This window comes from Musca autumnalis, unplaced genomic scaffold (genome assembly GCF_047663935.1).
Source record: "Musca autumnalis isolate F117 unplaced genomic scaffold, ASM4766393v1 scaffold_1, whole genome shotgun sequence".
Classification (NCBI taxonomy): domain Eukaryota; kingdom Metazoa; phylum Arthropoda; class Insecta; order Diptera; family Muscidae; genus Musca; species Musca autumnalis.
Genome location: NW_027411644.1, coordinates 60,604,212 through 60,630,176, shown reverse-complemented (window position 1 = coordinate 60,630,176; position 25,965 = coordinate 60,604,212). Strand labels below are relative to the sequence as shown.

The following is a 25,965-nucleotide window of genomic DNA, read 5'->3' as shown; positions in this document are numbered from 1 at the left end:
GTGTTTGAAAAGTGATTATAATTATGTATACTCTGATCATATTTTGAACAGTTAGGTGATTAAAAACTGATTGCTTTGTTTTATTTTTATTTGGTTGTAAATAAAAAAATAAAATTCTCATATACACTTTCTACAAAATTTTGATATAAATGTAACGTATAATATTAAAGGTACAGACAAACACAACACAACAGGTTTTGCCAAGTGAAATGAAGAAGCAGTATACTAACCACCAAGCAACATAAAGGATAATTAAAAGACATAACAAAGCAGAAAAGACTATAAAACAAAGGAAAGAAACAAAGAAGAATAAAAAGAAAATTTTTTTTATTTATTTCGTCTAACAAAAAGACTCATAAATGACTCCCTAAAGACTCATAAATGATTATAAACATGACTCTAAAAAGACTCGAAAAAGGGTCCGAAATTAATCAACAAAACACCAATAAATGATTGAAATACGACTCGAAAAAGACTCATTTGTGATTTGTTTAGAAGAGTCGCCTGAGGTTATGTTTTCCTACCGACAAAGGAGTCATTTATGATCAGAAAATGAGCTCATATTCTAGCTTTTTAATCGTGCAGTCGGATCAAAAAAGACTCGAATTTGATTAAAATTTTCAAAAAATGCTGACTGGGACAATGTGCTATGTTCTCTCCCTCTCTCTCTCTCTCTCATTCACACACACTTACTAACGAAGTTTATCCCTTTTTAACGTTATTTCTTTACAGCTGACATTATAAATGAAATTACAGTGGCTCTCAAGCAACAACATTTTCAAACACCACCACGTAAATTATGCTGTCCTGATTGTAATACCGGTAAGTAAAACAAGAGGAAAAATATTTTATTAGGTATTAGAGATTTGGGGGATCGATCTGTGGACTATCATCTGAAGGTCTATAGAGGTCTTATATGTCATTTGGAAGAACTAAAGGTATTTTCTATCTCATGGAAGGCATAAAGGACCTCACGTAGAAGATATTTGATCCTCTGCATCCGTATAGAAGGTCTTTGAGATCTTCTCTGTCAATATAAAAGACCTTTGAGATATTTTATGCGGACATAGGAGACCTTGTGGTCCGTATGAGAGACTTTTGAAGCTTTCTACGTTCTTATAGAAGACTTTCGAAGTCTTCCCTACCCATATAGAAGGCTTTTGAAGTCTTCTCTACCCATATAGAAGACTTTCAAGATCTTCTATGTCGTATATAAAACTTTGTAAGTCATCTATGGGGGCCACCGTGGTGCAATGGTTAGCACGTCCGCCTTGCACTCAGAAGGTCTGCGGTTCGAATCCCAGGCCAAGCAACATCAAATTTTCAACGGTGGCAAAACTCCCCCTCAGTAATGCTGGCGACATTTCCTGAGTATTTAAGCCTTGAAAAAACTTCTCTACAAGTGGTGTCGTAATACACGCCGTTCGGACTCGGCAATAAAAAGTAGGTCCCATATCATTGAGCTAATATGAATCGGCGTGCACTCATTGATATGAGAGAAGTCTCCCTTGTCCCATCTGGGATGTTTGTGGAACAATTATAAGTCATCTATGTCCGTATAGTAGAACTTTGAGGTCTTCTCTGTCCCTACATACGATTTTTGAGGTATTATCTGCTCGAAAATAAGTCCTTTTAGGTGTTCTATGTCCGTATAAAAGACATTTGAGGTATTTTATGTATGTATAGAAGACTTTTGAGTTCTTCTATGTCCGAACAGAAATTCTTCGAAGTCTTCTACGTCCACATAGAATATCTTTGAGGTCTTAGAGAAGATCTCTGAAGTTTTCTTTCTCCGTATAGAAGCCTTTAAAGACTTCTATCTGCGTATAGAAGTCTGTTGAGGTCCTCTATGTCAGAACAGAAGATCATTGAAGCCTTCTACTTCCGTATAGAAGACTTTTGAGGTCTTCTCTATCCATATAGAAGAATTTCAGGGACATCTATGTCACATAGAAGAGTTTGTAAGTTTTTCAATGTCCGTATTGAAGATCCCTAAGGTCTTCTCCATCCCTATGGAAGACTTATGTCTTCTATGTCGTATAGAATACTTTGTAAGTTTTCTTTGTCCGTATAGATAACCTTAGAGGTCTTTTATGTCCGAACAGAAGATCTTCGAAGCCTTCTATGTCCGCATAGAAGACATTTGTGGTCTTTTATGTCTATAGAGTAGATCTTTGAAGTTTTCTTTCTCCGTAGAGGAGCTTTTTAAAGTCTTCTATGTCCGTATAGAAGACCTTTGGGGTCTTCTCTGTCCGTATAGTAGAACTTTGAGGTCTTCCCTGTCTCTCTATACGAGTTTTGAGGTATTCTCTGCCCGTAAATAAGACCTATGAGGTCTTTTATGTCCTTTGAAGCGTTCTATGTCCGTATAAAAAACCTTTGACGTCCGAACAAAAATTCTTAAAAGTCTTCTTCTACGTCCACATAGAATATCTTTGAGGTTTTTATGTCTATAAAGAAGATCATTGATGTCTTCTCTGTCCGTTTAGAAGACCTTGGAGGCCTTCTCTGTCCGTATAGAAGACCTTTGAGGCCTTCTCTGTCCGTATAGAAGACCATTGAGGTATTTTCTATCCGTATAGAAAACCTTTGAGGCCTTCTCTGTCCATATAGAAGACCTTTGAGGCCTTCTCTGTCCGTATAGAAGACCTTTGAGGTATTTTCTATCCGTATAGAAAACCTTTGAGGACTTTTCTATTCGTACATATGACTTGTGATGTATTTTATATCCATATAGGTCTTCTATGCCCATCTAGAAGACCTTCGGTCTTTTATAAGGCTTTTGAGGCCTTAACTGTCCGTTTGAGGCCTTCTATGTCTGTATAGAAGACCATTGAGGTCTTCTCTCATAAGACTTGTGGTGCCTTCTTCATCCATATAGAAGACTTTTGAGGTTTTCTCTGCCTTCTAGAAGATTCTATGCCCCTATAGAAGACCTTTGGTCTTTTTCTGTCCGCACAGAAGACTTTAAAGGTTTTCTCTGTCCGTATAGAAAACCTTTGAGGTCTTGTCTCATAAGACTTGTAATGTCTTCTACGTCCATATAGAAGATTGTTGGTCTTTTGTAAGACGTTTAAGATTTTAACTGTCCGTTTGAGGCCTGCTATGTCCGTATGGAAGGCCTTTAATGTCTTCTCTGTCCGTATAAAAGACCTTTGAGGTCTTGTATGTCCGAACAGAAGATCTTCGATGCCTTCTATGTCCGCATAGAAGACCTTTAAAGTCTTCTGTGCCCGTATAGAAAACTTTTGAGATCTTCTTTGTCCGAATAGGAGATTTCGAAGTCTTCTATGTCCATATAAAATGCCGTTTAGGTCTTCTCTGTCCGTATAGAAGATCTTTGATACCTACTAGGGCCGAACAAAATACCTTTGAGGTCTTCTATGTCCGAACAGAAGATTTTCGAAGTCCTCTATGCCCGCATGGAGGACCTTTGCAGTCTCCTAGGTCTGTACAGAAGATTTTTGAAATCTTCTATGATAGATAGAAGATTTCTGAGGGGGTCTTATGTATATATAAACGATTATTAAGATCGTCTCTGCCGTAAATAAGACCTTTAAGGTGTTATATGTCCCTATTGAAACCTTTGGAGGTCTTCTCTATCCCTACAGAAAACCTTTAAGATCATCTGTGTTGTATAGAATACCTTGATGGTCTTCTATCCAGATCCAGAGATATTCCACGTCCGTATAGAGGTTACATGTCATTTTAGTCTTTTATAGAGGCCTACATGTCTTTTAAAGTTGGGCAATCTACATAGTTCCTGGAGCGGATCGATCTTTATAGTTCCTTAATATAGTTCCATAGTTCCAAATAGTTCTGAGGGCGATATAGTTCAGTTAATCTTTCTCTTTCATCGTTCTTTCTATTTCCTTCGTTCCAAATAGTTCCGAGAGTTAAGTAGTTTAACGAATCTTTCTCTTTCTTTTTGTTTTCATCTTTTTGTGGATGAATTGACATAAAAGTAAATAAATTGCAGCGGTGTAACGAGGATGTGATTTACGTTTATTGAAAGAAAGATCGAAGTGCGTGTGCAATTAAATAAAGAAAATGAATTATACAAATGAATGGAATTATATGCACGGATGGAACTATATGAACTAAAGCATATGTGACCAAGAAGAGAACGAATAAAAAGAGAATGTATTGTAGAAAATGCAATTATTGCAAATGTGTTAGAAGCTGTTGAACAACAACAAATCAGTAGAGTATTGAGGAGGATTCAAAATCCATTAAAAAACTCAAATTACAAGTCATATAGTAATTAAAAGTATCAAATTACATATCTTAAGTAAACAAATGGGGTAAAAAGGGTCGCAGACTCATTTATAAAGTAAACAAACAGCATACCATGAGATGGGGTGACCGTGGGAAATTCTTGGAATTCCTTATGCTGGGGGGAAGCATGTCCACTATCAACGTGGGTGGCTTCGTTTGTCCGTCCGTCTGTCCGTAAGCATGCTGGATCGTGTCCATGATCAATGTGGGTGGTCTCGTTTGTCCGTCTGTCTGTTGATTGATCTAATTATGAAGCATTGACCATTGTTGAGGCATTGTGTTTATTGTATGTTTGTGTGTATGTCGTTTGGTTCCTTTTGCTTTGCATTGGATCAGCAGCCACGATAGCTTTATTGTATGTTTGTGTGTATGTCGTTTGGTTCTTTTGCTTTACTTTAAGTCAGAGGACAAGTGTACTGAGTATTTACTGTGTGTTTGAATATGAATTCGATCGATCTTTTCGATTTGTTTATTATTATTCGATGAAGGCGACAATGTCTTTAATATTTAATTGAAGGGTAGATTGAATTTTTGGTTGCTTCAAATTGATCTTGTCAATGGATTTGGATATGAATGCAAATATGATTGGGAGAGTTAAGGGGGAAAGGGGAACCAATGTGTACAAATGAGAAATCGATGACCATTGTTGAGGCATAGCGCTTGTGGTGGTACACTGGAAAAATATGTATGCATGTGTAACCGTGGGAAATTCTTGGAATTCCGTCCGTCCGTCCGCGTGACCGTGGGAACTTTTTTGGAATTCCGTTTGTCCGTCCGTCTGCTGACCGTGGGAACTTTTGGAATTCCGTTTGTCCGTGGGCATGCTTAATCGTGTCCATGATCAATGGTCCTGTTTGTCCCTCCTTTTGTCAGTTCATTGATCTAATTTCCTAATGTTATGAAATAAATGACGTCATCAGTTGGGTTTAAATAAAAAATGAATGAAACTGTACTCAAAAAGAATTTCTTTGAGTGCATAAATCGAAACAATCCAAATGAATTCATTTGGATCTTTTCAATTTTTTTATTTCAGAAGTCAAGTAAAGAATTAGCAAAAACTTGAATATTGGATTGAAGGGATGGTTTGGGATATTAAAGCATATGTGGGTGCGTGTGTATGTTTGATTCTTTGCAGTTATGAGGAATGTATTAACATTAAGTTCTAGCAATTTGTTATGAGTAAGAGGTTGAAAGGGGAAGCAAGCATCGAATGCTTTAAGATTAGCTAGAGCATTAATCATATGTTTGTATGAATATTGCCCTTCGATTGAAGCAGTGACCATTGTTGAGGCAATCAGTTTATATATATATGTTTGTGTGTATGCAGTATGATTCCTTTGCTTTGCATTGGATCAGCAGCCACGATCGCTTTATTTTATGTTTGTGTGTATGTCGTTTGGTTCTTTTTCCATTCCTTTTAATCAGCAGGCGTAATTGTCGCCTTTAACGAAAGCAAAAGGCGACAAGTGCCTGGGGCTATCTGCTGTGTTTGAATATGAATTCGATTCTCTTCTCGATTTGTTTGTTATTGTTTGATCTTAATATTTAATTGAAGGATGGATTGAATTTTTGGTTGCTTCAAATTGATCTTGTCAATGGATTTGGATATGAATGCAAATATGATTAGGGAAGTTAAGGGGGAAAGGGGAACCAATGTGTACAAATGAGAAATCGATGACCATTGTTGAGGTATAGCGTTTGTATGTACGTCAGTCCAGCTTCCTTTAAATTTATGCTGTGTATGTTTGCATTAAACCAAAAGGAGGAATCATTGAACTTTCATTCAGTATTACACAATATCGGATTTGTTTTGATTGTTATGAATCTGGGTTATTGGACCACACAACGTCTGATTCTTTGAACACTGTATGTATGTATATACATATATGCATATATTTTGTCGTCTTGAACTTGAAAAGGAATATATTTTTAATATAGAAAATGCTGAGCATATTTAATGTAAACAAATAAAGTGTTTAAAAGCGAAGGAAGTTTTAGAAAAATTATTCAGTTTCTAAAAATTATCGGACGTGTATCTCATCATCTTAAAAGTACAAAATATGTCAGTGCCAGTTTCAAAGGACGATTCAATCTTCCGTTTGCAACAACAGCATTTACTCCAGGACAGCATCGGTGACGCATACTTAAGTAGAGTAATGGAGAACTATGAATTTACATCCATGTTGCGGAACAATTTTTTAAACGATATTGCTGGAGATCAATACTGCATACATGTAATTATGAGTTACGAGTTAGAAATTTTGAGAAAGGGTCTCCCGGAGAAGCCTAAAATCCTGAAGGTAGAGGAATTGCCGACTGTATCACCATTGATTTTAAGCGATATTGACAGCTATATAAAAGAACATCTAAACGCACTCCTAAACATAGCTTGTAGAGTAGAGGATAACAATATAAATAGCTTTTTAATAAAGTTTTTAAACACTTATAAATAAAATCAATTTCGAAAATAAGTATAATCTCTTCTTTTTTTAATGGGGGGAAGGTTGAGTTGGGTGGAAGGGTTGCGAAATCCATGTTTAATCGTGTTACAATTTTAGTATAAAAAGCCCATACTTTTAAATACGATTCACAGTTTAAACGTTATTAACAAAAGTAGGAAGCATTGTTCTGCGACCATTCGATTGAAGCAATGATCATTGTTGAGGCATTATTATGTATGACCATCAACTTGATGTTGTTATATGTTTACATTAAAACAAAAGGAGGAATCATTGAACTTTCATTCAGTATTATTCAATATCCAATTTGTTATTATTATGGATTATTGGACCTTTTTTAAAGATATGAAATGCGGCTGGAACATCAAATAGAAGCAAAAGTATGCTTCAACTTGACCTTGAAATAACATTTGAAAATATGCTTATGTTGCTTTTCATCACAACATCTAAATGTCACCCCATTTCTCTGCAATTTAATACACAAATTATGAAAAACATAAATCTCACTCTTCATTAAAATTTTCGATCTATAAATGCACACCTATATTATAATAATTTTATTAGTCAGAAACATACTTTCAAACTGTTACAATATGGATTCTCAATATATACTTCCTGAAATCTTCAAGGAAAGCACATTAAGGGAGTCGAAGGATATCGAAGCAGACAAATATTTGTTAAAAATAACGGATGAAATTCAGGCGGAATTCTATATAACACATGGTTTGAAAACGGACAGAAACAGAATCCTTAAGCTTTTAAAAAGGTTGGAGAAAATCACAAATGCCAATAATAATTGAATTTAAATGATTATTAATAAATAAGAAACAAACAAATATATTTGTTGCATATTTTTTTGGGGAAGAGAATGCAATGGTTTATGTATAATTGTCATCTTCGAATCTAAAATTTTGTCCCTGTGTTTAGAGAAAATGTGACAACACTATACACAGTTACTATTTCGTGCCACAGCTCGCTTTTCGCTTCAACAAATTCTTATTATAGCTCACCCTATCCCTAATTTGGTTCAACAGCTCTCTCTTAGAGTTAAACAGCTTCATATTATAACTTAAGAGCTCCCTAATCTTATTCAACAGTTTCGTACTCAACCCTCTTCACTTAAGATCGAACCTCTTAATACAAGGAACACATTTTGATAGTTATCAAACATACCATTTGCTTCAAATTTATGAAAGTTAAAAAAAAAAGCAAGCAAATAAATATTAGTGTACCTCACTCAAATTGAAAATTCGAAGGAAAAGAAACTTTAACAAGGCCATCTAGGGGTTGAGCTATCGATACCTAAATTATTACGAAGATATTATAAATGCTGACTTGTGTACATAACTGTACCATATTACTCATTAAAACAAAAAAATGAAATAAAAAACAATGATATTCAGAAGACCATAGATTGCATTTATTATATAAAACCCTATATGTATGTATATATAGTTTTGTCGTCTTGGACAGTCATTTCTTTTGATGTATTCCTTTTATATTTAATATAAACATTAAAACTCTATAAAAGTTGAGTTAGACTCGGAAACTATATTCAGTTTTCAAAATTCCTTTAATGGAGTGAGACATTTCTTCAAGAAAAGTAAGAAAACTAAAAATGGTCAATAATATCAACGGAGAGATTGGAGTTGAGTTCGAGAATGATGCAGAGTTCGAAAAGATTTGTTGCAATATGTTAGACCATTACGAGGCAACACAAAATACACCACAACAAATTGAATTATTTGAAATGGACTATGAGTTCGAGGCTGCTTGCGTAAAAGCTGTAAATGAATTCGAGGCAAAGTATAATGAGTCTCTGCGAGTGGAAACCGATGCTGAAGGAAAGGAGAACGAAACCCGAACAAACCAATCTTTGGAGAATTCAGAAGAAGATTATCCGTATATACCAGAAGCACAAAACGTATGGGCATTGGATGAAAACGATCCATGGTTTATAGTTTAGCCGACGACACTCAAGCTTTTGATATGTATATTAGAGGTGCCTATAGCACCACTCTTTGTTTACTTCTGCATTTGTTTCTTCTTGAAAAATGTTGACATTTAAATAAATGAATAATATTGTTTGTCTACAAAAATATATCTTTATTCTGGGATAATAAACAATAGAAAAGGTGAATACACATCTGTGGGACTGTAAGTTTTAATAATCTACTACTGTTAATCATGCAATTATGACCGTCTAAGCAAAGTTATAAAATATTAAAGATTGAACAAATGTATAAGCTGTTGAGTTGGGTTCGGGTTAGGTTGGTTTCAGGTTAGGTTGGCTTGGGTTCCGGTTAGGTTGGGTTCGGGTTAGGTTGGGTTCGCGTTAGGTTGGGTTTGGGTTAGGTTGGGTTCGGGTTAGGTTAGGTTCGGGTTAGGTTGGGTTCGGGTTAGGTTCGGGTTAGGTTGGGTTCGGGTTGGGTTCGGGTTAGGTTGGATTCAGGTTAGGTTGGGCTTAGATCAAGGGATACACTATTTATATTGTGACAATGTCCCACATTTAACAGTAGAACTCTAACTATGGACGAAGAAATGTTGAAACGATTGGTTCAATCCCGCAATGTTTTGAAAAGAAAATTTCAAAACATCAAAAGGGGAGAACAAACAAGAACAACGCAATTGGAAAATACCTTCAAACCTATAACAGAAGAGTTAAACAAATTAGTTAAAACAACAAGTGAGAATGCATCCAAATACATTCCTAAAACAGAAAATATACCCGAGTATGGGAAATCATCGTTTTCCAGTATCAAGAGATATAAGGAAGATTTTAAAAACGAAATCACTGCAAACGATGAAGAGTACAAAGAAGATAATAATCAAGATGAGTCAAGCAACGATGAGGGTGGAGAAGAATCTTTTTATTCTGATCATGATGATTATGATTATGAAAACAATCTTCTTCAATTGAAAATCAATAATAATCTGGACACTGTATACGGTCCACATACAGATGTTAATGGGGAATGGAAATTTGGCGATAAACCTTTACATATAAATAATGAGAAAATTGTCGTAGGAAACCAGAATTGGGCGCTCACACCAGGCTTATTTGAACTTCTATTTCATCAAAAACCCAAAAACTACGATGAATCAGAGTTGGAGATATATAAGAAAATTTTACTCAACTCCAATGCACATAAAGTAAACTACAGCCATAATGAACGAGTGAAATCTAACAAAGGATATAAATACACCAATATAATAAAGAAGATAATCGATGGCACTCATACTGGTAAAGGCCTAATGAGAGTAAATCCAGAAAAACCTCAATATGTATATTGGAACGATCCCAATGTTCTTGTTGAACGACTAAAGCGGTTGGTGGAATCAAATCAAAGTGGAAAATATGATCATACAAATGAGATGGTCTCTATAATTGAAGAACTACGAGAGGCAGATATTATATACTAATCATATTATATATTATATCAAATGTGTACATTGCGATTACGAAATAAATGCAATCTATGGTCTTCTGAATATCATTGTTTTTTATTTCATTTTTTTGTTTTAATGAGTAATATGGTACAGTTATGTACACAAGTCAGCATTTATAATATCTTCGTAATAATTTAGGTATCGATAGCTCAACCCCTAGATGGCCTTGTTAAAGTTTCTTTTCCTTCGAATTTTCAATTTGAGTGAGGTACACTAATATTTATTTGCTTGCTTTTTTTTTTAACTTTCATAAATTTGAAGCAAATGGTATGTTTGATAACTATCAAAATGTGTTCCTTGTATTAAGAGGTTCGATCTTAAGTGAAGAGGGTTGAGTACGAAACTGTTGAATAAGATTAGGGAGCTCTTAAGTTATAATATGAAGCTGTTTAACTCTAAGAGAGAGCTGTTGAACCAAATTAGGGATAGGGTGAGCTATAATAAGAATTTGTTGAAGCGAAAAGCGAGCTGTGGCACGAAATAGTAACTGTGTATAGTGTTGTCACATTTTCTCTAAACACAGGGACAAAATTTTAGATTCGAAGATGACAATTATACATAAACCATTGCATTCTCTTCCCCAAAAAAATATGCAACAAATATATTTGTTTGTTTCTTATTTATTAATAATCATTTAAATTCAATTATTATTGGCATTTGTGATTTTCTCCAACCTTTTTAAAAGCTTAAGGATTCTGTTTCTGTCCGTTTTCAAACCATGTGTTATATAGAATTCCGCCTGAATTTCATCCGTTATTTTTAACAAATATTTGTCTGCTTCGATATCCTTCGACTCCCTTAATGTGCTTTCCTTGAAGATTTCAGGAAGTATATATTGAGAATCCATATTGTAACAGTTTGAAAGTATGTTTCTGACTAATAAAATTATTATAATATAGGTGTGCATTTATAGATCGAAAATTTTAATGAAGAGTGAGATTTATGTTTTTCATAATTTGTGTATTAAATTGCAGAGAAATGGGGTGACATTTAGATGTTGTGATGAAAAGCAACATAAGCATATTTTCAAATGTTATTTCAAGGTCAAGTTGAAGCATACTTTTGCTTCTATTTGATGTTCCAGCCGCATTTCATATCTTTAAAAAAGGTCCAATAATCCATAATAATAACAAATTGGATATTGAATAATACTGAATGAAAGTTCAATGATTCCTCCTTTTGTTTTAATGTAAACATATAACAACATCAAGTTGATGGTCATACATAATAATGCCTCAACAATGATCATTGCTTCAATCGAATGGTCGCAGAACAATGCTTCCTACTTTTGTTAATAACGTTTAAACTGTGAATCGTATTTAAAAGTATGGGCTTTTTATACTAAAATTGTAACACGATTAAACATGGATTTCGCAACCCTTCCACCCAACTCAACCTTCCCCCCATTAAAAAAAGAAGAGATTATACTTATTTTCGAAATTGATTTTATTTATAAGTGTTTAAAAACTTTATTAAAAAGCTATTTATATTGTTATCCTCTACTCTACAAGCTATGTTTAGGAGTGCGTTTAGATGTTCTTTTATATAGCTGTCAATATCGCTTAAAATCAATGGTGATACAGTCGGCAATTCCTCTACCTTCAGGATTTTAGGCTTCTCCGGGAGACCCTTTCTCAAAATTTCTAACTCGTAACTCATAATTACATGTATGCAGTATTGATCTCCAGCAATATCGTTTAAAAAATTGTTCCGCAACATGGATGTAAATTCATAGTTCTCCATTACTCTACTTAAGTATGCGTCACCGATGCTGTCCTGGAGTAAATGCTGTTGTTGCAAACGGAAGATTGAATCGTCCTTTGAAACTGGCACTGACATATTTTGTACTTTTAAGATGATGAGATACACGTCCGATAATTTTTAGAAACTGAATAATTTTTCTAAAACTTCCTTCGCTTTTAAACACTTTATTTGTTTACATTAAATATGCTCAGCATTTTCTATATTAAAAATATATTCCTTTTCAAGTTCAAGACGACAAAATATATGCATATATGTATATACATACATACAGTGTTCAAAGAATCAGACGTTGTGTGGTCCAATAACCCAGATTCATAACAATCAAAACAAATCCGATATTGTGTAATACTGAATGAAAGTTCAATGATTCCTCCTTTTGGTTTAATGCAAACATACACAGCATAAATTTAAAGGAAGCTGGACTGACGTACATACAAACGCTATACCTCAACAATGGTCATCGATTTCTCATTTGTACACATTGGTTCCCCTTTCCCCCTTAACTTCCCTAATCATATTTGCATTCATATCCAAATCCATTGACAAGATCAATTTGAAGCAACCAAAAATTCAATCCATCCTTCAATTAAATATTAAGATCAAACAATAACAAACAAATCGAGAAGAGAATCGAATTCATATTCAAACACAGCAGATAGCCCCAGGCACTTGTCGCCTTTTGCTTTCGTTAAAGGCGACAATTACGCCTGCTGATTAAAAGGAATGGAAAAAGAACCAAACGACATACACACAAACATAAAATAAAGCGATCGTGGCTGCTGATCCAATGCAAAGCAAAGGAATCATACTGCATACACACAAACATATATATATAAACTGATTGCCTCAACAATGGTCACTGCTTCAATCGAAGGGCAATATTCATACAAACATATGATTAATGCTCTAGCTAATCTTAAAGCATTCGATGCTTGCTTCCCCTTTCAACCTCTTACTCATAACAAATTGCTAGAACTTAATGTTAATACATTCCTCATAACTGCAAAGAATCAAACATACACACGCACCCACATATGCTTTAATATCCCAAACCATCCCTTCAATCCAATATTCAAGTTTTTGCTAATTCTTTACTTGACTTCTGAAATAAAAAAATTGAAAAGATCCAAATGAATTCATTTGGATTGTTTCGATTTATGCACTCAAAGAAATTCTTTTTGAGTACAGTTTCATTCATTTTTTATTTAAACCCAACTGATGACGTCATTTATTTCATAACATTAGGAAATTAGATCAATGAACTGACAAAAGGAGGGACAAACAGGACCATTGATCATGGACACGATTAAGCATGCCCACGGACAAACGGAATTCCAAAAGTTCCCACGGTCAGCAGACGGACGGACAAACGGAATTCCAAAAAAGTTCCCACGGTCACGCGGACGGACGGACGGAATTCCAAGAATTTCCCACGGTTACACATGCATACATATTTTTCCAGTGTACCACCACAAGCGCTATGCCTCAACAATGGTCATCGATTTCTCATTTGTACACATTGGTTCCCCTTTCCCCCTTAACTCTCCCAATCATATTTGCATTCATATCCAAATCCATTGACAAGATCAATTTGAAGCAACCAAAAATTCAATCTACCCTTCAATTAAATATTAAAGACATTGTCGCCTTCATCGAATAATAATAAACAAATCGAAAAGATCGATCGAATTCATATTCAAACACACAGTAAATACTCAGTACACTTGTCCTCTGACTTAAAGTAAAGCAAAAGAACCAAACGACATACACACAAACATACAATAAAGCTATCGTGGCTGCTGATCCAATGCAAAGCAAAAGGAACCAAACGACATACACACAAACATACAATAAACACAATGCCTCAACAATGGTCAATGCTTCATAATTAGATCAATCAACAGACAGACGGACAAACGAGACCACCCACATTGATCATGGACACGATCCAGCATGCTTACGGACAGACGGACGGACAAACGAAGCCACCCACGTTGATAGTGGACATGCTTCCCCCCAGCATAAGGAATTCCAAGAATTTCCCACGGTCACCCCATCTCATGGTATGCTGTTTGTTTACTTTATAAATGAGTCTGCGACCCTTTTTACCCCATTTGTTTACTTAAGATATGTAATTTGATACTTTTAATTACTATATGACTTGTAATTTGAGTTTTTTAATGGATTTTGAATCCTCCTCAATACTCTACTCAAATCAAAACATTTGTTCTCTTTCTTACGCTCTTTCTTGGCATTCGTGTCGCATGTGTGTAAATTGCCGAAAAACTTCGGCACCGCCGCGTCTTACGTGAACACAATGGAACTAAAGGAACTATACAACTGAAAGAGCCGGATATAGTTCCTTGTCCGGAATAGTTCCTTGGAACTAGTTCGTTCCGGAACTACACAACTCTAAAGGCCTGCGTACATAAGCTGCTTTGCCTGATTGCCTTGCTTTGCTGCTCCAATAAAAAATAAAAGAACAAAGAATGCCGACCCAATTTCCAACTGATGGCAACCCAGTTCAAAATTTCGTCTTTATTCTATTATTTTTATTACGTCAGAAATGAAGCAGGTAAGCAAGGCAATCAGGCAGAGCAGCTTATGTACGCAGGCCTTAAAGGCCTGGGTACATAAGATGTCTCGCCTGGTTGCCTTGCTTTCCTGCTTCATTTCTGACATAACATGAAATACAAGAATTTCGAACTAGGTTGCCCTTTTCTTCTTTATTCTTTTATTTTTGTTATGTCAGAAATGAAGCAGGGAAGCAAGGCAACCAGGCGAGACAGCTTATGTACTCAGGCCTTAATGTCATATACGAGTATGTCATTTAAAAGTAAAGGTCAGAAGAACTTTCGGCTAGAACCCACGGGTCTTAAAAGTTGTAGAGGTCGTCATTTTAGGTCTTCTGTGTGGTCTATAAGACTTACAGGACTTCTATGTCGTCTAGTCCACTTAAGGCCTGGGTACATTAGCTGCCTCGTCTGCTTGCCTTGCTTGGTGATAAAAGAATAAAAAAGAAAAGGGTACCCTAGTTCGAAATTGGCTTAGCCTTCTTTATTCTTTTATTTCTGTTATGTCAGAAATAAAGCAGGACAGCAAGGCAAGTAGGCGAGGCAGTTTATGTACTAAAGGCCTGTGTACATAAGCTGCCTCGCCTGCTTGCCTAGTTTGCTTCTACTAAAAGAATAAAAAAGAAAAGGGTAGCCTAGTTCGAAATTTGCTCGGCCTCCTTTATTCTTTTATTTTTGTTATGTCAGAAATGAAGCAGGAAAGCAAGGCAAGCAGGCGAGGCAGCTTATGTACTTAGGCCTTTAGAGGCCCCCCAGGGGTTATTCTATGTCGTCTATAAGTTGTTGTGTGTCGTTTTAGAAGACCTGAAGGGTTTCTATGTGTGGATAGAAGTAATTTGTGGCCGTGTATGTGGCCTAGAGGTAGTCTGATAAACCTTGAGGTTTTCTATGTCGACCTATAGGCTTTACATGTGTGAATAGAAGCAACGTATGCTGTTTAGGAGGCCTATAGATAGTCTGACAACCCCTAGACTTCACCATTTTAGAAGACTTGGACAAGAGGAATTCTATGTCGTCGTTTTCTAGTACACTTAGAGGCCACAGAGGTTATTCTATGTCGTCTATAAGTTGTTGTGTGTCGTTTTAGAAGACCTAAAGAGTTTCTATGCGTAGATAGAAGCAATTTGTGGTCGAATCGGAATCCTAAGGGTAATTCTATGTCGACCTACATATATGGTTTATGTGTGTGAATAGATGCAATGTATGGTGGTATAGGAGGCCTATAGATAGTCTGACAAGCCTTGAGGTTTTCTATGTCGTCATCTAGAATGCCTGGAAGACATTTGGTGTCGTTTAGAAGTCCAAAAGGTCGCTCAATATTGTCTAGAAGCCTAAAGTTATTTTTTCTATTATAAGAAAACCAACGTTGTCTAGAGTACCTACTGACCTTATATGCAATCCTAGTGGTATTTTATGCCGTCTAAAGGTCCCTGAAGTCTTTTATGTCTTTTAGTAGTATAGGAGGCCTATATATTGTCTGAGAAGCCTTGAGGCTTTCTATGTCGTCATCCAGAATGTCTGGAAGACATTTGATGTGGTTTAGAGGACCAAAAGGTCGCTCAATATTGTATAGAAGCCTAGAATTATTTTTTCATATTTTTATGAACAGTTACAGATAAAATGTTTTTGGGTTTCAATAAAAAGATAGAAGAGACCACCTAGCAAAACAACAAGTAAAACCTCCATGAGGATCGCAAGATGCTGTCAGTTAGACCTGAAGGTCTATTGTAGGTGAAGGTGAATATAGAAGACTTCAAGATAGATCTCTATGCGCCATAGAAAACCTACATTTGTCTTCTTTGCGAAATGAAAGATCTCAAGATGTTTTCTATGCGAAATAGAAGGCCTAAAGATGTCTTCTATACGATGTTGTCGAGAAGCCTTATAGACGACATTGAAGAGTTTAAGGTTTATGTCGTCTAAAAAACCATAAAGTCTTCCATGTCGTCTACAAGACCTTGAGATCTATCGTCTAGAAGTCCTTGAGGTCCTTCTATGCAATGCTAGTGGTCATTTATGCCGTCTAAAGGTCCCTGAAGTCTTTTATGTCGTTTAGAATTCCTAGGAGTGTATGCCATGTAAAGATTTAGTGGCCTTCTATGTCATACGGCAGACTTGGGGATCATCTAAGTACTATATAAGAACCAAAGATCTTATTTGTCGTCTATAAGACGTAATGTCTAGAAGACCTAGGGGTCTGCTATGCCGTTTTGAAAACCTAGAGGTCCTCTATGCCAGCTAGAAGATGTAAAGTCTTTTCTATGCCATCTATAGGGATATTCTGTGTCATCTAGGAGACTTGGGGTCTTCTATGTCGTCGAGAAAACCAAGGTTTGGTTTCTAGGTTTGTCATATATAGATAGCGACATCTGCAGGATATTTTTAATGCAGCAATAATTAAAACATCAATTCTTGTCGTTCACTGTAACTTCGGAAGCCAAACAAAGAAGATATTTGTCCGAGTTAAACATATAACTTTTGTTGAGATTTGTTCACAATAGTTAAAACATCAATTCCTGTCGACAATTACAACTTTTGACTGAAAAGTAAAGGCCTGCGTACATAAGCTGCTTTGCCTGATTGCCTTGCTTACCTGCTTCATTTCTGACGTAATAAAAATAATAGAATAAAGACGAAATTTCGAACTGGGTTGCCATCAGTTGGAATTTGGGTCGGCCTTCTTTGTTCTTTTATTTTTTTATTGAAGCAGCAAGGCAAGGCAATCAGGCAAAGCAGCTTATGTACGCAGGCCTTTAAGGTCTCGACACATAAGAAGCATGGCATTCTTGCTTAAGTAATATCTGGTAAATGACTAAAGACCAAGTTCGACCTAATTCAAATGTGATTCTGAAATATTTTTATTAGGTCGAACTTAGTCTTTAATCTTTTATCAGATATGACTTCAGCAAGAGTGCCACGCTTCTTATGTGTCGAGGTCTTTAAGCTGAAAATACATGCAACGTTTGAGTAAAGTTTTGTGTCCTTTCTGGTAGAAGAATAAAGAAAAATGTAAACTTGGCAGCACTTTTCATTTTATTCATCCACCAGATATGACACAAAACTTTACTCAAACGTTGGATGTGTTTTCAGCTTTAAGCATTTTTTAGAATAAAAAATGTACTTACCAAAGGAGGGGTCTTATTGCGGCATCTGATGTTACTGCGACAAGAAGAATCCTAATGCCAGAAGAAAAATTAATTACATTAAAATTTACTAACTTCGATTTTATGTTACCTTTTTTTGTTTTTATTTCCAGATGATGATAGCTGCTGTTCCTCAAAATCCAGTGCATCGCAGCAAACCAACCACAAAGAATGCTATGGCCAACAACAACAACGTGTAAATCCTCACTGTGACAAGATGAATTATCATCAATCTCATTATAATATGCATGCAGCGGAACAAAATGAATCTGGTGGTTTAAGGCAATTCCGTAAGAGTCCCATAAAATGTAGTGCAGGCAATAACTGTTCGTCGTCGGCCAACAGTAATTGTATGGTCAGCTACAATAGCAACAATGGCGGTGGCGGTTGCAATTACAATAATCACAGTAACAATATCCAGCAATTTGAAGCTTCTGTGGCATCAAGTGATACCGCCTCCTCCTATACATGTCAATTGTGTGAAGATAAATTTGCCACAGCTCCTGCTTTACGCAAACACCGTACTCTGGTGCACAACATTCAATCTAGCATGGCGTATACTTGTAATATTTGTAATCGTGGTTTTCGTCTACGCAATGCCCTGCAACGTCACATGGAAACTCACGATGCTCATGGTCGACCCTTTGAATGTAACATTTGTCAGATACGTTTTCCACGACCATCACAGCTAACGCTGCATCGTTTAACGGTACATAAATTTGAAAAGCTGCACACCTGTCGTGAATGTAAACGGCAATTTGCCACCGAGAGTGCCTTGAAGGCCCATGAAAAGGTGGCGCATGAAGGTGAGTTGGGGATTAAAATTAAAAAAGATTTTTTATTAATTAAAGCTTTTATTTCTTTTTTAGCTAACTTTATGCCCCTACCATTTGCCTGTGTCTACTTGGAGGCTCCTAAAGCACAAAAGGCCAAGATGGGAAATAATTAAGTGCGACTTTGTATTTCGATGAGATATGCTAAGAAGAGTGGAATGAATTTTCTCGGTTATTGAAGGGATTAACAAAGATCTGCAAAATTAAAACACATCAGTAAATGTTACCTGAAAGAGCGTCATTGGTCCGCAAATAAACTGTTGGATCTACTTGAAGCAATCTATGGCGTTCCAATTGGACCACAAATAAACTGTTGGATATACTTGAAGCAATTTATGGCGTTCCAAATCGTTTACTTCAACTTTCTTTATAGACCTTCCGCTTTCTTTTTATAAAAAAACTTTCATCCAAGGTTCCACAGAGTAATGTACAGAAGGTCTTTGTGGAGCATATAAGGACTTTGTCAGATTTTTTTATTCTTTAAAGACTTTCCTCATACTTTTATCCTTCTTATTTAATTAACCTAAAGTAAACAAACAAATTATGTCAACAATAAGTGAGATACATTTACTTTTAAGTTTCTCTTTAGTTTTATAAAGAAAATTAATGCCATACATGTGAAACATAATTTAGTTCTTTAAGATATTTGTTGCATTTCCAAACAATCCTATTAATGTTTAAAAAAAAATATTGTATTTTTTTCCTTCCTATTCGAATATTCTCAGAGGCTAAAGTCTGAACAAAGAGACTTCAATTTAAGCTAAGTTACAGATAAAAATATTTTTGGGTTTCAATCAAAAGATTAGATAAAAGAGACCACCTAACAAAACAACAACCACAAATAAAACCTCCATGAGGATCCAAAGATGCTGGCAGTCGGCCCTTACGATGAGTTCAGTGTGACATAGAAGACCTAAAAATTAGTTATAGGCGATATAAAAGATCTCAATATATCTTCTATACACCGCAGAGTATCTAAAGTTGTCTTCTATGCGAAATGAAAGATCTTTAGATCTCTTCTATGCGACATAGGAGACCTAATGATGTCTTCTATATGATGTTGTCTGAGTTATTTCAAAGACGACATTGAAGACTTTAAAGCTGAGAACACATCCAACGTTTGGGTAAAGTTTTGTGTCGTTTTGGCCGTTTTTACACTGTTGGGCATGATGCCAGATCAACGCTGGACTTTGGAGTCGGCGTCGCCCTGTTGTTGTTGTTTTTTTCTCAACCCCCAACACAAAACTTTACTCAAACCTTGGATGTGTTTTCAGCTTAAGATTTATGTTGTCTAGAAAATTATAAAGTCTTCGATGTCGTCTTTTTCTTCTAGGGGACCTTTAAGTCTTCAATGTCGTCTAGAAGACCGTGATGTCTTCTATGTCGTTTAGAAGACCCTGCGGTCTTCTACGTTGTCTTGAACATCTTAAGGTCTTCTTTGTTACCTAGAAGACCTTGAGGTATTCTATGTCTCTTAGAAGACCCTGAAATCTTCTGTGTTGTTTTGAAGATCATAAGGTTTTCTTTGTTACCTAGGAGACCTTAAGGTATTCTATGTCTTCTATGTCGTTTAGAAGACCCTGAGATCTTCTGTGTTGTTTTGAAGATCTTAAGGTCCTCTTTGTTATCTAGAAGACCTTGAGGTATTCTATGTCTTGCGGAAGACCTTAAGGACTTCAATATCATCTAGAAGACCGTTGTGTCTTGTTTTTAGAAGACACTGAGGTCTCCTATGTAGTCCTTACGTCTTCTATGTCTCCAAAAACCTTCATGTTTTATTTTTGTCTAGAAAACATTGATGTTTTCTTTGCCGTTTATAAGGTCCTAAGGTGTTCTATGTCGTCTTGACAACTTTAAAGTCTCCTATGTCGTTTAGAAGATTTTGAGGTGTTCTATGTCCTTTAGAAGACCTTGAGGTCTTTATGTCGTCTATAAGATATTGGGCCATTGATGTCTTTTATGCCATCTAGAAGACAAAAGTCTCCTATATCGTTTAGAATATTTTGAGGTGTTCTACGTCTATAAGATATTGAGCCATTGATGTCTTTTATGCCATCTAGAAGATCTTGGGGTCTTCATGGTCGCCTAAAAGAACATTAGGTCTTCTTTGCCCTCTAGAAAATTTTGGGGTCTTCAATATCGTCTAGAAGTCCTATGGTCTTCTACACTGTCTAGGAGACCAATAGTCCTCTATATCGTTGGTGTCTTCTATGACGTATAGAAGATGGAGCGGTCTTATGTTGTTGATTTTTTAATTAAATAACATCTAAATAAAATTGCAATATTTTTAAAAATATTTCTTTAGAATATTTTGTTATAAAGTATTTCAATTTTTTTTTTCAAATTCCATCAATATAAATATATTCCTTAACAAGAAATAAGTATATTGAATCATGGTTTAATAAGAAAGGTTAGCCAAAGCTTCCTGTTAATTTAAATTTTTTCTTTCGACTATTCCTAAAACGTCAAAACAATATACACAATCTTTGTATGTGTGTGTGCTGTTTGAATAATATGCCAAACAATTTTAAAAACAATAGAATTCAATGGTTTTTAAATTCGTGTTTAGACTATTAGTATGGAAGAAATTTGTCAGCTTATCATTGAAACAAACATTTTATCATATCCGAAACTCGATTATGTGGAGAAACCTTGGCCCTTCATTCATTTTTCGTGTTTTTATACAATGCTCAAAATTGGTATTGTAAACAAACCCACTTGTTGCTTTTGTGTTTACCAATTTTGATGTTTTAGGAATTCAGTAAAAACAAGGGTTTTATAGATTTTTTTCATTTAAATCTACCTCTTTACTTATACCATGTATTGAATTAAATTTTTACTAGATTCTCAGAAAAAAATGAAATCTGAATAGACGGAAAAATCCCAAAACAAAATGTTGGGTAATGATAATTGTAAAAATGAAATTAATAAAATGAAATCCCCAAAATATTGTTTGTTATACAAATACAACAACATACATATTGCAACTGTTCAAAAAAAGGATATTAACTCAAAATGTTGAAATTTTCAGTTCTTATTAAAAAGTCTCATACAGATCAACTCCACCCACTGTAAAAATTTACCATTATTTTGTCTAATCTTTCGTCAAAGTATAACTTTATGTGACTCTTCATGGCTTCAGATTAATAACTTCTGTTTTTTTTTCCTCTTCGAAAAAATTGAGTTACTGCCCTTTTGTTAAACAGGTGCGATGTGCCCATTTTAACCCAAAAGTTTTATATAAAAGAGAAAAAGTAAATATATAAACACCTAGAGCACAAAATACACATAAATACATACAAAAATAAAAATCAATTAGCAATAATAACAAACAACAATAATATTATAATAAATTTTAAAAATATATAGTATTTTTTTAAACCAACCAAAAATTATATCCATAGAAATATAAATGAAAAAAATAATTGTGAGAATTGCAAAGTGAAATCAAAATAAATAAATACAACCTAAGGTAACCTTAAGTATACATATAAATACAAATAAAACCCAAAAATTGTACGTAGTATAACATATGTAAGTGATATGAATAAAAATAAATAAGTTTTTAAATGAACAATAACAACAGCATAAATAATATTAAGTTTATAAAGCCTATTTGTAAGTAGTTAATAATAAAAATTATCATTTAAAGTTATGGATATTCAATAATAAGTTCTAAACATTCACAAAGTCTGAATTTTATAAAAACAAAAAAAGAATGTAAACAAAATAACAACCCCCCTCTCAGCAAGACATACAATATGTCTGCCTGCAAGATCATTATTACTATTACCTATAATTTACTATGAAAATAAATTTACTCTATAATTTTTGAATATAATATGAAATTGTTTTCTTAATGGTGATTTTGGGAGATACTCAATTTACAAAGGGCAACGGGCTTATTACGATTTCGTAGACAACAATTCTTTGTTTAAAATCCATCACCTTCCTTTACCTTTGCAATGAAGGTAGGTCGCATGTAAATCCGCTCTATGCTTTTCATTAAAGATCAGAGGCGTTCTTATGGGTGAGTAGTCGTCTTCTAATTGATGATGAATAGCTTTCTTTATAATCTAATCTAATCGATTTCACTTACAGATCGCACCTGTCCAACAAAAGGGTAGCAATTAAAAATTTAGCAATTTTCACTTTCCATTACAAAAGGATACATGCAAATGCAAAAGTGGTTTCATTCCGAAAAATTTGGTTACCTGAAGAAGCTAAATACAGAATTAATTCCACTTTCGATCGGAATTAGTTTCTGTGACATACCTGATAATAATCAACTCCAGCTACTTTAACTATTTTTCATTGCTTGGTCTACTCTTTCGCAAAAAAATACCATTAAGTCACTCATCATGTCTTCAGAGCAACTTCTATGTATCAACAAAAGAGACTTATTTCTAGTTACTCCTACGTGTTTCAGACACTTTGATCACAATTTTTTCAACAAAAGACAAACAACAAATCCAGGGGGTTAACCTTCAGAAGTGCAAACAAGCTATTACATCCCTTTAGCAACGGTAGCCGATCATCACAGCAGAACAACAGCACTATACTAAATTTCTTAGAAATATATCTCTATATATTATTGCATTAAGGGTACCAAGGGCTATCGGCGGCAGACATTTCAAGGAAAATTACACGAGGTGGCCTTCATCTTAACTTGTGCCTCGATATACACTCCTATAAAAACTTGTTTACTTTTATTTTCTCCTCGCAAGAGGTTTTGATATTGCACTTCGAAATTTGCAAGCAAGGACAATTCGAAAAAACTACAAAATTTCCAAAAGTAGTTTTGCGCTAAACAGAAAGTTAATGGGTACTTTACACGGTATGTTTTTTACATATGACTTGTCACTACTCCAATACAAAATGTATATGCAAAGTGACAACTCATATGTAAAAAACATATCGTGTAAAGTACCCATAAGCTGGAAACACATACAACGTTTGAGTAAAGTTTTGTGTCGTTTTGGCCGTTTTTACACTGTTGGGCATGATGCCGAAAAATTCAAATTCATTTGAAATATATGCCGGCAAACACATCAACGCCGGACTTTGATGTCGGCGTCCCCCTGTTGTTGTTGTTTTTTTTTGTCAATGCCCAACGCAAAACTTAAACGTTGTATGTGCTTTCAGCTTATCTGTTTTTAGCTTTAATGTATACCAAAGCTTAGAAATACTAAAACGTATTATATACTGTTGCTGATGACTATGACAACAAGTAATTAACGGCAAGAGAAATTGGGAGAATAATTAAATAAAAGAAGAGCGTGTTACAATGTGTCTTTTTGATGTTTGCCGGTAGTATTGGTAATAAGATTTGTTTATTTTTAACAAATCTTCATTTGTCACAGTACATTTGCATTATTCTTTTATTATTCTACTATCAGCTGATAGTCAAACCGTTAAAATGCAATTCTATAGTTAACAGCTTTGGTATACAAACTTTGTTTACAGTTTGAAAAGCATTGTATTGGTAATTTTTATCGTATTAATCTATTACAATCAGTCTTTTGCGCAAAATAGTAGGGAGTCTATGAGAAGGAATGTTATTCTAATAAATGGCCTGTTCCCGTACTTTATAAAGTGGTAAAAGTCGTAAAAGTTGTAAAAGTCGTATACGATTTTCATATAAATTTTGTGTACGGGAACGCAAAATGTGTAAAAGTGGTAAAAATTGTAAAAACTTTTTAGTTCTGGAACATAGCTAAAGTCTTTTTGATATTTAAAGAATTGTCCTCCTGGATTTCTAAGAGAGAACTCTGAAAACTCTATGGTATTTTATAAAGAAAGCTGCTCATAGTCAATTAGAAGACTACTCTCCCATAAGAACGCAACCTATCGATTCCTTTGAAATGTCTGCAACAGATAGGACTCATTGTCTTGAATATAACAATTTATTTTATCTATGGGAAGTCCATACTTCACGTATACATCAGACCTTCAAATTTTCAAAAAAATCGCGTACCCATGAAAGTCAATTCCTGTCCGAAGGCCAGCTATTGGTACAATCTTAATTTATAAAAAAGGTAAAATATATTTTGACAAATTTATTTGTATGCCAATTTTCGTCACACATTCCACATTTGGAGGTACCTCCGATTCTGATCCTATATCACCGGATCAACGCGGAATTTGAAAAAATTTTAAAGCCTATATTACTTTCAGGCCATTTAGTGATATATTCTGAAAATTTCAGGAAGATCGGTTCAGCGGTTTTTGAGTCCACAAAGTTCAAACAAACAAACGTACAAACATTTTTCTACTTTATATATATAGATTACGTCCGCACAGCCGACTTTTGCATGCATCTCCGACCGAGGGCCTGCTATTGGAGAAATATTACAATTTATAAGAAAATTGTTGCCACACCCGCCTTGCACGCTGAATGCCCGGGATCGATTCCCAGACCAGCCAACATCAAATTTTCAACAAGTGGCAAAATGGCGAATACCCCTCAGGGTATGTTAGCGACATTTCGGAAGTGTCATGTAAAACTTCGGCGATAAGCAGTATGTCCCATATCAATGAGATAATATGTATCGGGGTGCATGAGAGAATTCTCCCTTGTCCCTGTTGGGATGTTTGTGGAACAATTATTATTATTAAGACAATTTCGATTTTAAGTAGTGTTTATTCGAGGATCTGCGATTTCATTGAAATTTTTACCACAGATAGAGGTTATTGCCTTGAACACAAAAATATATTTTTTATCTAGGGAAAGTCCATACTTGCCCAAGATATGAGCCTAGAAATTATAAAAAAAACCGAAAGTCGCTCTTAAACCCTACTTGTTGCGAGAAGAACTTCTGCGCTTCTTTGTTGTTAAATATTGTTGTTCACAGAACCTCTGGTGTTACAAAAAAAACGTTCTTCTGGAATAAGACCTTCCAGGTCCTCCCAAGAGGAACGTCTCATATAAAATACTTTCGGGTCTTCCTTAGGTGACACTTGATTCTTCTATGAGAAAAACTTATTGTTTCCTATGGGAACACCTGCATATCATCCACTAGACGATCTTCTGGACTTATCTGAGAAGACTTTCAGAACTTATTTTTCCACGAGAAGACATTAGGTCGTCTACGAGGAAGCCTTTGGGTTTTAAATGAGAAGGCTTTCATGTTATCTATGAGAAAATCTTCGGGGTTTCCATGAGACGACCTTCTGATCTTTTATTAGAAGATCTTCGTTATTTCTATTGGAATACATAATAGACTTCTATGGGAAGCAATCTGGACTTTCTATGACAATACCTTTGAATCTTCCATTAGAAGATCTTCGGGTCTTTTATGATACGACATTCATGTCGTTCATGAGAAAACTTTCAGATATTTCTATAAGATGTTCGGGTCTTCTATACGAAGACTTTCGCAGTTTCTATAAGAAGTCATTCGGATATTCTTTAAGCCAACTTTCGGCCTTCTATGAAAAGTCCATCGGGTCTTCTATTTTCTAT

At 35.0% G+C, this 25,965-nt stretch overlaps 1 protein-coding gene across 2 annotated transcripts in view; it reads left to right on the top strand.

The window, feature by feature from the left end:
• Positions 1 to 20,881, top strand: part of mld (molting defective) — a 123,850-nt gene extending 102,969 nt beyond the window's left edge. For both annotated transcript variants that reach the window (XM_073976549.1, XM_073976559.1), the window contains exons 4-6: positions 733 to 822; positions 17,781 to 18,473; positions 18,537 to 20,881. In XM_073976549.1, coding sequence (XP_073832650.1) covers positions 733 to 822; positions 17,781 to 18,473; positions 18,537 to 18,616 — 863 coding nt within the window. In that variant the 3' untranslated portion in view covers positions 18,617 to 20,881. The remainder of the gene's footprint in view (positions 1 to 732; positions 823 to 17,780; positions 18,474 to 18,536) is intronic.
• Positions 20,882 to 25,965: the final 5,084 nt, after the last annotated feature.